General features: G+C 38.0%; 1 protein-coding gene across 3 annotated transcripts; it reads right to left on the reverse strand.

Moving 5' to 3' along the window:
- Positions 1-911: 911 nt before the first annotated feature.
- On the reverse strand, positions 912-12,570 carry ankle2 (ankyrin repeat and LEM domain containing 2). Of its 3 annotated transcripts, none has more exons than XM_058776010.1 (13): positions 12,300-12,570; positions 8,627-9,082; positions 7,475-7,669; positions 6,587-6,780; positions 6,108-6,296; positions 5,714-5,836; positions 5,547-5,619; positions 5,286-5,455; positions 5,098-5,204; positions 4,778-4,968; positions 2,540-3,368; positions 1,787-1,918; positions 912-1,418 (listed from the first exon to the last, which is right to left on the reverse strand). In XM_058776010.1, exons 2-13 carry the CDS (start codon positions 9,060-9,062, stop codon positions 1,190-1,192), a joined length of 2,868 nt encoding a protein of 955 aa, XP_058631993.1. In that variant the 5' UTR covers positions 9,063-9,082; positions 12,300-12,570; the 3' UTR covers positions 912-1,189. The 3 variants fall into 3 exon arrangements, with proteins under 3 accessions (XP_058631993.1, XP_058631994.1, XP_058631995.1); XM_058776011.1 differs by lacking the exon at positions 12,300-12,570 and adding an exon at positions 10,276-10,418; XM_058776012.1 differs by lacking the exon at positions 12,300-12,570 and adding an exon at positions 9,819-9,957.
- Positions 12,571-12,735: the final 165 nt, after the last annotated feature.

Consider the following 12,735-nt stretch of genomic DNA (forward strand, 5'->3'; position numbering starts at 1 on the left):
CATTTATGATGGGATGAAGGACAATGATCTTTTCCGAACACATTTAAAGTGCACTTACAACACTCTGGATCCACAATCATCAAGTCTTTATGACAATTAACGTAACCAGACAGTACGGACTTGCCATCCACACACTCGTTATCGATCATCAACTCTGCATGTGCTTGAATGTGGCACGGCTCAAACTACGCAGATTCACGCCGTTGCTCACAATGAACTGTGTCCAACTCCAAAAAGAATTAAAAGTGCAAACAAATGCATACTTAGAAATGATAAATCACATTTATTAAACTTAAAAAGGGGAATATTCACACGTTATAGTCCTCTTGCTTTTTTCCCCCCAACACCTAAGGCTGCTATTAGCAAAGCAAGAATCAACACCTGCTTTTGAGATTCAGAAGTTGGTCTTTTCTTTTAGAAATTTAAGGCAGTTCTCCAATCAAGGAATAAAAATAACTCCTGGCAGTCAGTTGATGTTTTTCTTTTTTAACCTTAAAAACCATTAAATACCCATTAAAATGAGCATTGTGCTACTGACAGTTAACTAGCAAAAATAATTCAATAATTTACTACCATGTTATTTTAATTTAGCTCTGGGTTTCTGTGTTCATACGTTGACATCTTTTTCCCCCCAATTTAAATAACTGTGTTAAGTGGGAAATTGTTCATTTCCATTCAAGACACAGTTTTGTAATTCCACACACACACACACACACACACACACACACACACACACACACACACACACACACAGAGAAACTAGAAAACAAAACAAAACAAAAAGGTTAGAAAAAGTCTATACGACCATCACAGATCAACACACTGGGTGTCATACACAGAAGTACCGAATATTATATATGTGTATATATATATATATATATATATATATATATATATATATATATATATATATATATATATATATATATATATATATTATGACTGGGGAACCCCGGAGATGTGCATATTATTATTTGAGCTGTGTTCTACGAACCTAGGAGCATAGAAACTGAAGGACGGCCGGTTGCGGGATCCTATCTGCGGTTTGCACAGCACTAGGAGTCCAATTTGAGCATTTCATGGCTTCCGTTATGACACCGTTCCCCTCGGTGACGTTTCATCCCATTTTGGATTGTTATGCTTATTATTTCAGTTGCTAATTGGTAGAAATTGGGATGGAGAGCATTTGTTAAATGGGAGCGTCGCCGAAATGTTTGAGTCGGATGCGCTGGATGTAGCTCACGGGACTGCAGTTGGAGTGTGCTGGGCTGTAGCGTCCGGGGCTGCAGACGTCCGGTGAGCTCATGTGACGGGCTGGGCTGAAGCGACCCGCGGAGGACATCAAGCCGCCCGCTGGAGAGCCAGGGGTGACTGAATGAGCCCTCAAATGGCTCTTGTACACCACAGGAGTCTGCCAGCTGAAAACATAAATACAGACCTCTTAGTGCACATCGATGTTTTCAAGAGCGATCTTTAAAAAAGGCCTATTGTTGTCATTTAGGTTTTTTAAAGAAGTTTCCTACTCTATTTAAAAAAAATATAGGAAAAACAGTGATATCTGTAATATTATTATGTTTTCTGTTTTAACATTTACCACAGAGACAGTGATAAAACATTTTATCTTTGACAACAGAACTGTAACAGATTTTTTTTTTTTTTTTACTTGGCAAGCGATTTTTTTTCTGGCACTTTTGATCAATCTGATGCACCCTTTCTTAATAAATTATTTATTTAAAGAAAAGCCCACAACAGTGTAACGTAACTCTCACATGACCCAGATGCCTACCTTTGCATTTCTAAGTGGGAGTATGCCTGAATTGTGCTCTTCCATTTGTGAATGCCTGGATACTTCAGAGGGTCAATGTCTGCGCCTCCTAAAGCTGACAAAACCTCTCTGTCCAACTTGGTGGGCGAATCCCTGAAATAAGAAGGAAAGATAGAAGGTTTAAAGCCAAAAACTTGACTTTCTTGAATTTTTTTTATTATTACTGTTATTTTAAACAACATATTTGTTCTGAGACCATCCACAAATTATCCAGAACAGGACCCTAAATAAAAGTAAATAATTTTTTCTTTTACAGCAAATGGTTAGTGTCAAAGAAAAGTGTTTTTGTATTATTACTATTTAAAAGGCTGAATTTTCAGCAGCCATTTTTCTGGTCTTCGGTGTCACATGATCCTCCAGAAATCATTCTAATATGCTGATTTGTGCATTCTGAGTAACATTTCTTATGAAATTAAAACCATGCATATTAAATGTATACAAAAAAATACTAATAATAAAATAAAAAAATAAATACATGCATTTAAGAGAAGATAATTAAATTAAATAAACTGAATGAATAAAAATAAAAAAACAAAAAGTGCCAGAGTGGCTAACTGGGTTGCAAATTTAACTTACACCATATGTGTATTACACCATATGTGTACCATAAAAGTCTAATATTTAGGAAATTCCGTTGCTAGCCTAGATGTCACAATTCTCTGCTATACTGCTGGCAATGAGTAATGCATCACAGTGATCACAGGCTCCTCTCACCCTTCGATGAAGAGTCTTTTCGTCACTCTAGGAGGAGTACGCAGTATGAAGTCCTGAGAACTGTCAAGTGATCTGTAGGAGCTGGAAGACCCTGAGGAGCTGAGGTCTCTTCCCCCATGATCCCAAGACTTTGATCTAGCGCAGATCGTGCGCTCGCCCCCCGGAGTCTCTACAGTCCGTTGGTTCATAGGTTCTAACCTCTCATTGGCTAGAAAGTATTCATCTGAACTTGCGCTGGACCTCGCATCTACTTCGTTTCTTCGCTCCAATCCATCATTCTCTGCTGCTCGTAACGCAGACGTCTCGTCTTTATCAAACACGGAGTCGTCTTCCGAGGACAAAGAGAGGCGGCCGAGTCCAGAGGTGAGCTCCGTGGCCTGGGCGTCTCTGTGACGTTTCCCTCCACTTCTTCTTCTCTCCCGGTTTGTCCTATCTGGCTCATCCAGCAGAGACATCCTCTCAAACTCAGCCATTAGGTTTGAGATTGGCGACAAAATGCAGGAATTTGATGAACCGCAGATGCGAGGGGACATTTTGTCCCCGTTTGGAGTCCTGTCCCCAGGGCCCTGCTCGCACAGGCCGTTTTTACTGCTGGAGAGCAGTAGATCCTGCTCCGCCGCCACCTCGATGAGGTCAGCACTGTGGGAGACTGGTAGGATGTGAAACTCAAGCCCCCCTACCGCCCCCTGCAGGCCATCTTTGGAGCACACAGAAGAAATACTGGTGAGGGCAGCGTTCTGCCTGTTCTTGATCTCCTCCAGGCTGATATCGTCACCCTCGTCCAAAAATGCCCCCACAGAGATGGAGTTACAGAACTTCTTCAGTTTGCCTGAAATTTAAAAGGGGGACATATCATGGAGTGAAGCATTTCCTATCCCATTTCACATACAAACATGAGCCAGCCACAATTGTGACCCTGGACCACAAAACATAAGTCATAAGGGTCAATTTTTCAAAATTGAGATTTATACACAATCTGAAACCTGAATAAATAAGCTTTCCATTGATGTATGGTTTGTTAGGATAGGACAATATTTGGCCGAGATACAACTATTTGAAAATCTGGAATCTGAGGGTGCAAAACAATTAAAATATTGAGAAAATTGCCTTTAAAGTTGTCCAAATGAAGTTCTTAGCAATGCATATTACTAATCAAAAATTAAGTTTTGATATATTTACAGTAGGAAACTTACAAAATATCTTAATGAAACATGATCTTTACTTAATATCCTTATGATTTTTGGCATAAAAGAAAAATCAATAATTTTGACCCATACAATGTATTTTTGGCTATTGCTACAAATATACCCCAGCGACTTAAGACTGGTTTTGTGCTCCAGGGTCACAATTTACATCAAAAAAATCCATAATGTACAGAAGCAAACAACTTATTTAACTGTAAGTGCAAGAAAGCAGGTGAGAAATGCTCATGTAAAACTAAATTACAGCTGTATTTGGTGTGGTAAACCTCGACTAAGATTACAAGCAGAGGTCAGTGTGGGGGGAGGGATCATATCTTATATTTTATAATGTAATTTATTCCTGTAATGACAAAGCTGAATTTTCAGCATCATTACTCCAGTGTCACATGATCCTTCAGAAATCATTCTAAAATGCTGATTTGCTGCTCAAGACACATTTCTTCTTATCTTATTGTGCTGCTTACAGCGATACATTTTTATTCAGAATTCTTTGATGAGTAGAATATAAAATGATAAATCTTTATTGTCGTTTTTGATCGATTAAACGCATTCTGAATGGGACGTTATTCTTCAAAAATCTCTATAAAACAACATTTGAAATCATTTCAGAAAAATGTCGATATTAGAATAAAACCTAATTTTTTTGAAAGCACCCATGTATGAGAACTTTAAAAAGACTGTAAAAACAATACAATAATACAAGTTTTGACAAAAAGAAAACATTTGAGAAAATGACAGCTCAAATTTCAGAATAATAAAAGATCATGTGTTAAATAATTGCTCTGAACAAAAACGGCAGACGGGCTAAAAGAAAATGCAAATTCACTCTCTGACAGTAGGTGAATAAAACAGCACTGAATAAATAAACACACATTAAATAAACTAAATAAACATTACTTTATTAGGCATCATACAGAGTTAAAATGAAAAGAAAACGTCTCTTTTCTAATCTGACTGATAGATATACATTCATGAATGCCCTGTCAGAATGACACATTTCGCCAAAAGGTTAAGAGTTAAAAGTCAGTGGTCTTACCCGGAGATGGGGTTTTAAACCTGTTGCTAGTTTCGTTCTCTCCAGCCTCCTCATAAGCTCGCTCCCTGAAGTCCTTTTTACTGAGGTATTCTTCAAGCATTTTCAGGCCTTCGCTTGACTGCAGATCCAAAAAACTGTCCAGGAAATCCCAGTACTCTGCCCAGGGGTGACCGAGCTCATGGGCCAGATCTCTGCTCACAGACAGGGCACCATTATCTAAACAATGCTTAATAGCACTCTTAATTGCCAAAAACATTAAATAAGTGCCTATGATAATACAAGTAATGTCCAGCTTCCTTAAATTATATCTTAGCGCTGACCTGCCAACTCTTTCTGCTCCACGGTCTGGGTCAGACTTTAGGATGTTGTGGAAATGGTCTGCCCGTTCTCTGGGAGGAGTCTTCCACGCTCGTCTGAACTCATCTGCCTATATTAAAAATGATTTTCATTTATATACAAATTTGATTAGGTCATAAAACGTGACTAAACATATTAGCACAAAACTTACTTTAGATGGACTTAAAGGTCCAGCAAAGGCCCTGACTGCCATAACTGGATCCTTTGGGCTTCTGGGTAACCGTTGTGACATATTTTCCATTGGCTCAGGGGACCAAGGCGCACCAATCACAGGTTGGGAGGAGTTATCAGTAGCTCTCAATAAGGGGATGTATAATCGATCTGTAGCCAATCAGAAATCAGTGTTAGAATAAAGAATGCAACATTTTTAAAGTATAATAAATAAATGCAAAACTCTACATCACCGACTTACCTTCCAAATATTCATTTAACTTCTTTTTGACCTCCTGAATTTTACCCTTTTCTTTCATTCTTTCACAAATGACCTAAATTAAGAGAATACATTGGACGACTGATAGATAAGCTTTGATAAATTAGGAAATCTTCAGCATGAAAGCTAATGCATCACAGTCGCTGTACCTCAGAGGGCTTCTGGTTGTACTTGTTCTTGCAGTTCTTGTCGACATCTGGATGAGAACAGAGTATGTTGACCACCTCTGGACAGCCAAACTTGCATGCAAAGTGGAGCGGCGTCTCAAATCCCTGCGAAACACCAGACAGAGCATTCAGGTGGGACTGTTACAAAGTACAAACCCTAGTGAGCCACCTGCCTAGACAGTATTCAAGGTATAATATGAAAGTACCAGACACAATAGATGCTCCAAACAGTGTCATCAAAATAATGCTGGCTTATATGATATTGTCTGTCAAATTCTGAGGCAGCAATGAATGCATCATCCTACAATGTGCTTATCAGAATATATTCAATATTTGAACAGTTAAATAACAAAGACAGATAAAAAGCACCACTTACAGCTTTATCTGGCGTGTTAAGGTACAAGTCTACGATATATCGGATGCGTTTCTGCAGCATGCTCTCCAGATCATCTGGATACATAAGCCGCATGAAATCTGGGTTCTCGAGAGTGTCCAGCAGGATCTGAACAATGCCTGGCTGGTTCTCCTTAGCAGCAACATGCATCACATTATACCTGCAGCCCTCCTGCAGTCAGAAACATTCAGAAGAACAGCATTGAGAGATTGATGGTGATTAGATAATGTCGTAAAAACATAGAAGAACACACTTTAAAGTATACAGCTGAATTCATACACATGGGAAAATGGTGCATGTGGAAATATTTGGGTTTGTAAATAAATAACATAATATTAAGATACCAGGCTAGTTTGGAAAGAGACTTTGAACTTTGCAAAGAAGCCAACAGCTCACCATATCAAGTGGAAAAACAGCCAAAACAACTTCATACAAACAGATTACGGTACAAAAGCTTTCACCTGGACTACAGTAGGGTTGTCCCCTGATCCGATGAGGTAACGAGGGTTGCTCCACACCAGCTCGGTAAAGGCCATCTCATCTCCCTTCTCCACAGCCTTCCTTAGCTTGGCCGTCAAATCTTGCGTCCGAGGGCTCTTAAAACTGTTCGCCTTCTCCCTGTTGATTGTGTCTGCCTCCATCATAGATGGGTGGTCTGGTTTTGGGAATTTAACAGAAAAAACGTTTACATTTACAGTTTTTAATACATGATTATCTTAGCTTAACATACATATGAAATATAAATCATTCATATTAGGGGTGGGAGAAAAAAAAAATCGATTCACATTTGAATCGCGATTCAGCGTTTCGAATCAATTCATAAATTGATTTTCTAGTTAATATAATAATAATAATAATAACAACAACATGATGTTGTCGGAACAAGGCAGCCACAGCAATGGAGGAAGAAAAACAAATAGATCTTGCCCCATTTTCAGTGAGGGCAAGTGTTTGGAAAAATATTATATTAATTATTGATCTTTTGTTGTTATTATGAAAAGTGTAAAATATTATTGATTTATTAGGAAGTTAAGAGTTAATAGGAAACACTGATTTCTTGAGTCAGGACTACCCATACTATAGACTGGTGTGTTTTTGCATCAAAATACTGGTGTGTTTGATGTCCAGTGTGCACAAAAAATGTGATGAAAAATCGTGACGCCAAGAATCAATATGAATCAAATCATGAGGTACTGAAAGATCCCCACCCCTAATTCCCATATATTTATTTATAATCTAGTACATTAATTTTGAAACAGATACATAACTTACAACGTATACACTAAATTCTAAACATTTAAATCAAAGTTATTTTTCAAATGGGCTTCACTTCTGGGATAATTCCTCACCTTTGCAAAACACCAGGCCAGGTTTGACAGGAGAAACACAGGGAGCGCTTTTACTAGGCGAAGGGTAGTAGTCACATATGCCTTTGGCAAACTTCTCAGCATCCTCGCGATTGGCGAAAGCTTTAAACCGAGCCCCCTTCATCATTTTAACTGCCTGCAAAGCCTCTTTCTTATCCGTGTACACATGGGCTCTCTCTAAAGAGGAAGAGGAAAATAACAATCTCACACCAACATAACAATTTGAGTCATCTCTGCACAGTATAACCATGGAAAAGCTAAAAATATATATATATTTATGCCATGGTTTTTCTGAATGCTCGATTCTGATTGGCTGGCAGGTGTTGATTAAATTCGTTAAACTGCAGGTAGTTCCAGGTCAGTTTAATCATGTTCTATATTAATGCGCTTCCTATAAACATTGGTAACCATAGTAACATACAGTTACAGTTGAATAGTAATACAGATGAAAATAACCATCATTTTTATCGTTCCGGTCAAATATTGCAGCGTAAATATTATTAACATCTTTAATATGTGAACGCTGGCAAATGACCATGGCATAAACGGGATAATCAACCGGGCTGCACGTCGGGTGGTTCTTCGCCTCCACATCGTGCATTCAAATCGTTTAATGCACAGCTAGCTGTTGATTATCCCTTACATATAAATTAAACATGGCTACATTTAATGAATCAAAAGTGACAGTAAAGACTTTAACACTGTTACAAAACATTCTATCTTGAATAAATGCTGCTCTTTGTATAAAAAAAATGTATTACAGTTTTCCCATAAATATTAAGCAGCACAACTGTTTTCAACATTGATGATGATTAAGAAATGTTTCTTGAGCACCAAATCAGCATATTAGAATTAATTCTGAAGGATCATGTGACACTGAAAACTTGAGTAATGGCTTCTGAAAATTCAGCTTTGCCATCACAGAGATAAATGACATTTTTAAATATTAAAACAGAAAATAGCTAGTTTAAATTGTAATAATATTTTCCAACATTACCGTTTTTACTGTATTTTTGATCAAATTAATGCAGCCTTGGTGAACGTAAGAGAACGTAAGTTGACTCCTTTCAAAAACATCTTACCAACCTTAAACAGTTTAACGCCAGTGTCTAAAGTAAAGGTAAAAACTCTTACCATTCCTAGCCAGCACATCCTCCCACAATGGACACACGCCGTAGAAAAAGGGGGGCGACACCTGTGCAGTTTTCGAGGGAGTCTGTGAATTCTCCACATTACAAGGGCACACCGTTCCACTCAGAGCCTCCTCCTCAGGTGGGTTAAGGCCCATGCCGTACCCAAAATCCCCATCCTCGCCTGTGACCGAATCTTGGGTTGCTGATGTGGCACAGGATGGCACTACACTCCCAGAGCTGTCCAACGAGGCACAGTTATCACCGCTGCTGTCGGGCTCGGCAAGTCCAGCGCTCTCCACAAGAGCCCTGGCGAGCTTACGCTCAAATATGGCTCTTGTCGTGGCAGTGATTGGGCCACATTTCAAGTTGGCTTTAATGATCTCCTCCCTCAACTCGTCAGCAGTGAGACCTTTCAACCTGCTCAGGACCGCATCCATGCTTCTGCTGCTACGGCTACCTGATCAGAAAAAGAAAAAAAAAAAAACACATTTGGGGTTACAAACAGAAATTGATATGAAAGCAGAAAAGAGAGTATAACCTGGCAAAACCCCCATATGTCTCATGCTGATAACAGGGACTGGAAACAAACAGGTAGGGCACTTTACATGTCCTGACACACCACCGGTGCTTTTGAGAAACAATATACTTCCTTTTTTACTGTCAAGGCATCACAAAAAAATACACATGAAGAACAAATACAAATGTACAGACTTAATATAGTGTGCATCACCAGGAATGAAAAGCAGCAATTATAAAATAAATATTATACATAATAAAAAATTGATATACACACACACACTTATAGCAGAGGTTCACGGTCTTAAAAGCTTTGGTGTTCTTTGATGAAGAAATAGCTTGGATATATTGCTTGATATCTTTTTTTTTTTTTTTTAAGCCAAGAAAAATGAGCTTTTCAAGGTTGAATTTGCATGTGAAATGTGTCAAAGTGCAATAAAAGGTTACCAATAAAATACTCCTCTATTCTTTTTGTTTGTTTAGGTTTTAGAAACCAAACCCATTCCTTTAACAGCACTGAGAAACCCACAAGCAAATTTTGGTTAATAAACGAAACAACAAAAATATTTTGTATAAAGACAATCCCAAAAAACATGAGGTGGATTTTCACAAAAACACAGCAATCTGTATCTATATCTAATGTAACTTTGGTAGTCATTTAAAAGAAGGTCTCTTACTTTATTAGTAATCGTGCATTTAACCAGGCACTGCCCATAGTTTTTTTCCAATCAACACGAAAACAAAGTTCTCTCTAAATATATAACGTTATATGAACAATTTACTTCCTTTACGTTTATGAAACGCGCTATGACGTCACGGCGCGTCATCGCGGCAGTTAAACCGACAGCATCATCATCATCATCATCAAGCTCTTTTGCATTGTTAAGGATCAAAAACGTGGGGCTGCACAAATCGTGGCACCGGTCACGTTTGAACTAAACTCCTCTAAATCTCATCCCCTGTGAGGCAAGCATGCATCTGCAACATCTAAAAAGTTTATTGAAACCGAGGCGTCACGCCCAAACTACCATCCATTGTAGTTTTTGTCTGTATATTTCATGATCCTGATTAATGGAGATGACAGATCAAAACACGGGGGATGATAATGTCACCCGTCATTTTTGCACCACTTACCATCTATCAGCTGAACAGTGACGCCGAGCGCGATGGGAACGCGCAGATGTGCATGTGTGATTTATTCAACGTTTATATGAGTGAGAATCGCGCGGACGCTCTGGAAGGGTCGCATTGTTTACAGCTCGGTTTGCGCATGCGCGTGGAACGGTCTGCGCCTGCTCACTACGCCAGGCAGGGTTCATGTGTTTCAAACGCCGGGTGCATCGGATCTTTTCAGTGAATCGACTGAACAGGTTCACGAAAAAGATCTGAATGATTCGTTCACAAATTCAACTCATTTTGGGGGTGGAAAATGGTACTTTATCCAAGTATTATATACAAAATTAGAGACGCATTTTCATTTAGTCATTTAGCAGACGCTTTTATCCAAAGCGACTTACAAACGAGGACAATGGAAGTAAACAAAATCAACAAAAGAGAAATGATATGCAAGTGCTGTGACAAGTCTCAGTCAGCCTAATGCACCTACAGGTAGCAAGGTTTTTTGTTTTGTTTTTAAATTATATAATAAATTAAAAGAAACAGATAGAATAGGATTATAAAAAAATTAAAAAGAGTGTTAGAGGCCTTTTTTTGTTAATTTTGTAATATATAAAAATAAAACAAATAGATAAATACAAAAAGAATAGAGAAGCTAGTGCTATTTTTTATTTTTATTTTTTTTAAAGAATAGAATTAGGATAGAGAGTGCTAGAGTTAGAGGCGTTCACTTGCAGAACGCAAGCTTCTAAACATCTCCACTTATTATGCCCTTACACCCAGAAATGTAAGAAAGATAAATACAAACTATATTTTGTAATGATTATTACCCTGAAATATTTTACATTTAAAGAGTTCAGATGCTAAAACCGCATCTAATAATCTAAAATTAGCATTTTTATCAGGCTCCTATATTTATGTTCAGTTATTTCCCTTTTATTGCATAGTCCAATAGGTAGCCGAATTTGTCCACACACTGAAAAATTCAAACAGACCAAAAAAGGTCTACCAAAAATATAATTTTTTTTATTTTTCATATGCAAAAGAGAAAAAGTGACAAAAGTGCAGTGTGTATTAAAAACAGACCAGAGCAGACATTTCAGCCCATGCTTTATTCGGTGCCTAATTTTATTGCATAGCAAAGGACCTATACATTGCCATTAGAGTAAAATTACTGAACCTTAACATAGGAGCCTGATAAAAATGCTAATTTTAGATGAAAATTTCATAAGGCACTTCATATTTTACTGTTGTGTATTTTGCCCCACAGAAATATGTGACCCTGGACCACAAAACCATAAGTTGTAAGTAGCACAAGTATATTTGTAGCAATAGCTTTACCTCATAAACAATACATTGTATGGGTCAAAATTATCCATTTTTCTTTTATGCCAAAAATCATTAGGATATTAAGTAACGATCATGTTCCATGAAGATATTTTGTAAATTTCCAAGCGTAAATATATAAAAACTTATTTATTAATATGCATTGCTAAAAACTTCATTTGGACAACTTGAACAAGGAGATTTTCTCAATATTTAGATTTTTCGCACCCTCAGATTCCAGATTTTCAAATAGTTGTATCTCAGCCAAACACTGTCTTACACTAACAACCCCATACATCAATGGAAAGCTTATTTATTCAGCTTTCAGATGATGTACAAATCTCAATTTCAAAAAAATTGACCCTTATGACCCTTATTTGTGGTCCAGGGTCACATATTAATGAGAACATTCGACAGCGCGATTTTACGTCATTACGAAAAGGAATGACAGAATATTTTGAAAAGAATCGCTCGAAAGAACCGATTCGCGAAAGAGTCGGACTAGGCATCAGTCCGCATGCTTAAACCCACACATTGAAAGTCAAGACTTTGACAATGACATCCGACAATACAGCAAATACTAATGCTAATATAGGATCTCATAGCGTCATATTTAACAATGACAGGTTGACTTTGCCAATGAAGACAAAAAAGGGAGATAAGCTGAAGAACTGAGTGATTAAAAACGCAGCCAGATAAGAGAATCTAAATATTACCTCTGCTCTGCTTCTGTCTGCAAATTTATGAAGGCTGCAGGTGGAGATGGGTTGCACACCAAGAGCTCCTTACATGCTTAGTTTCCATACAGCCATGCCTATTGACACATATTGTGGCAAAACAGGAACTAAATATCTCGCGCTCGATAACGGCTCTTTCTGTACGAAAACAACTATGATCATGTACAAATAAAAATATGGGCTTCACAGAGATCTCGCTAGTTGTTTCAAGTTAACGTCTGAGGAAAATGTGCCTCCCGGAAGTCTCTCTTGCTCGACGCGTCTTTGCTTATTTTGAACGGGGTTTAGCAGCGCCGCCTAGTGGCTGACTTGTGTATTGATTAACCGATAAACTGTAGTGTGCTTCGCGTTAATTATGTTTAATTTGGCCTTCCAGTTCCGTCATGTCATATCAATTATATTTGGTAAATTTTAA

The sequence above is a fragment of the Onychostoma macrolepis genome, chromosome 05 (genome assembly GCF_012432095.1).
Source record: "Onychostoma macrolepis isolate SWU-2019 chromosome 05, ASM1243209v1, whole genome shotgun sequence".
Lineage (NCBI taxonomy): Eukaryota > Metazoa > Chordata > Actinopteri > Cypriniformes > Cyprinidae > Onychostoma > Onychostoma macrolepis.

What these genes read in the sequence shown, in the direction of transcription:
- ankle2 (XM_058776010.1), bottom strand. Translation starts at nt 9,062, where the DNA reads ATGGATGCGGTCCTGAGCAGGTTGAAAGGTCTCACTGCTGACGAGTTG. An exon ending in GTTAAATGAATATTTGGAAG is followed by an intron (nt 5,456 to 5,546) that starts GTAAGTCGGTGA and finishes GATTGGCTACAG; the next exon opens with ATCGATTATACATCCCCTTA. An exon ending in TCCCACTTAGAAATGCAAAG is followed by an intron (nt 1,419 to 1,786) that starts GTAGGCATCTGG and finishes TTATGTTTTCAG; the next exon opens with CTGGCAGACTCCTGTGGTGT.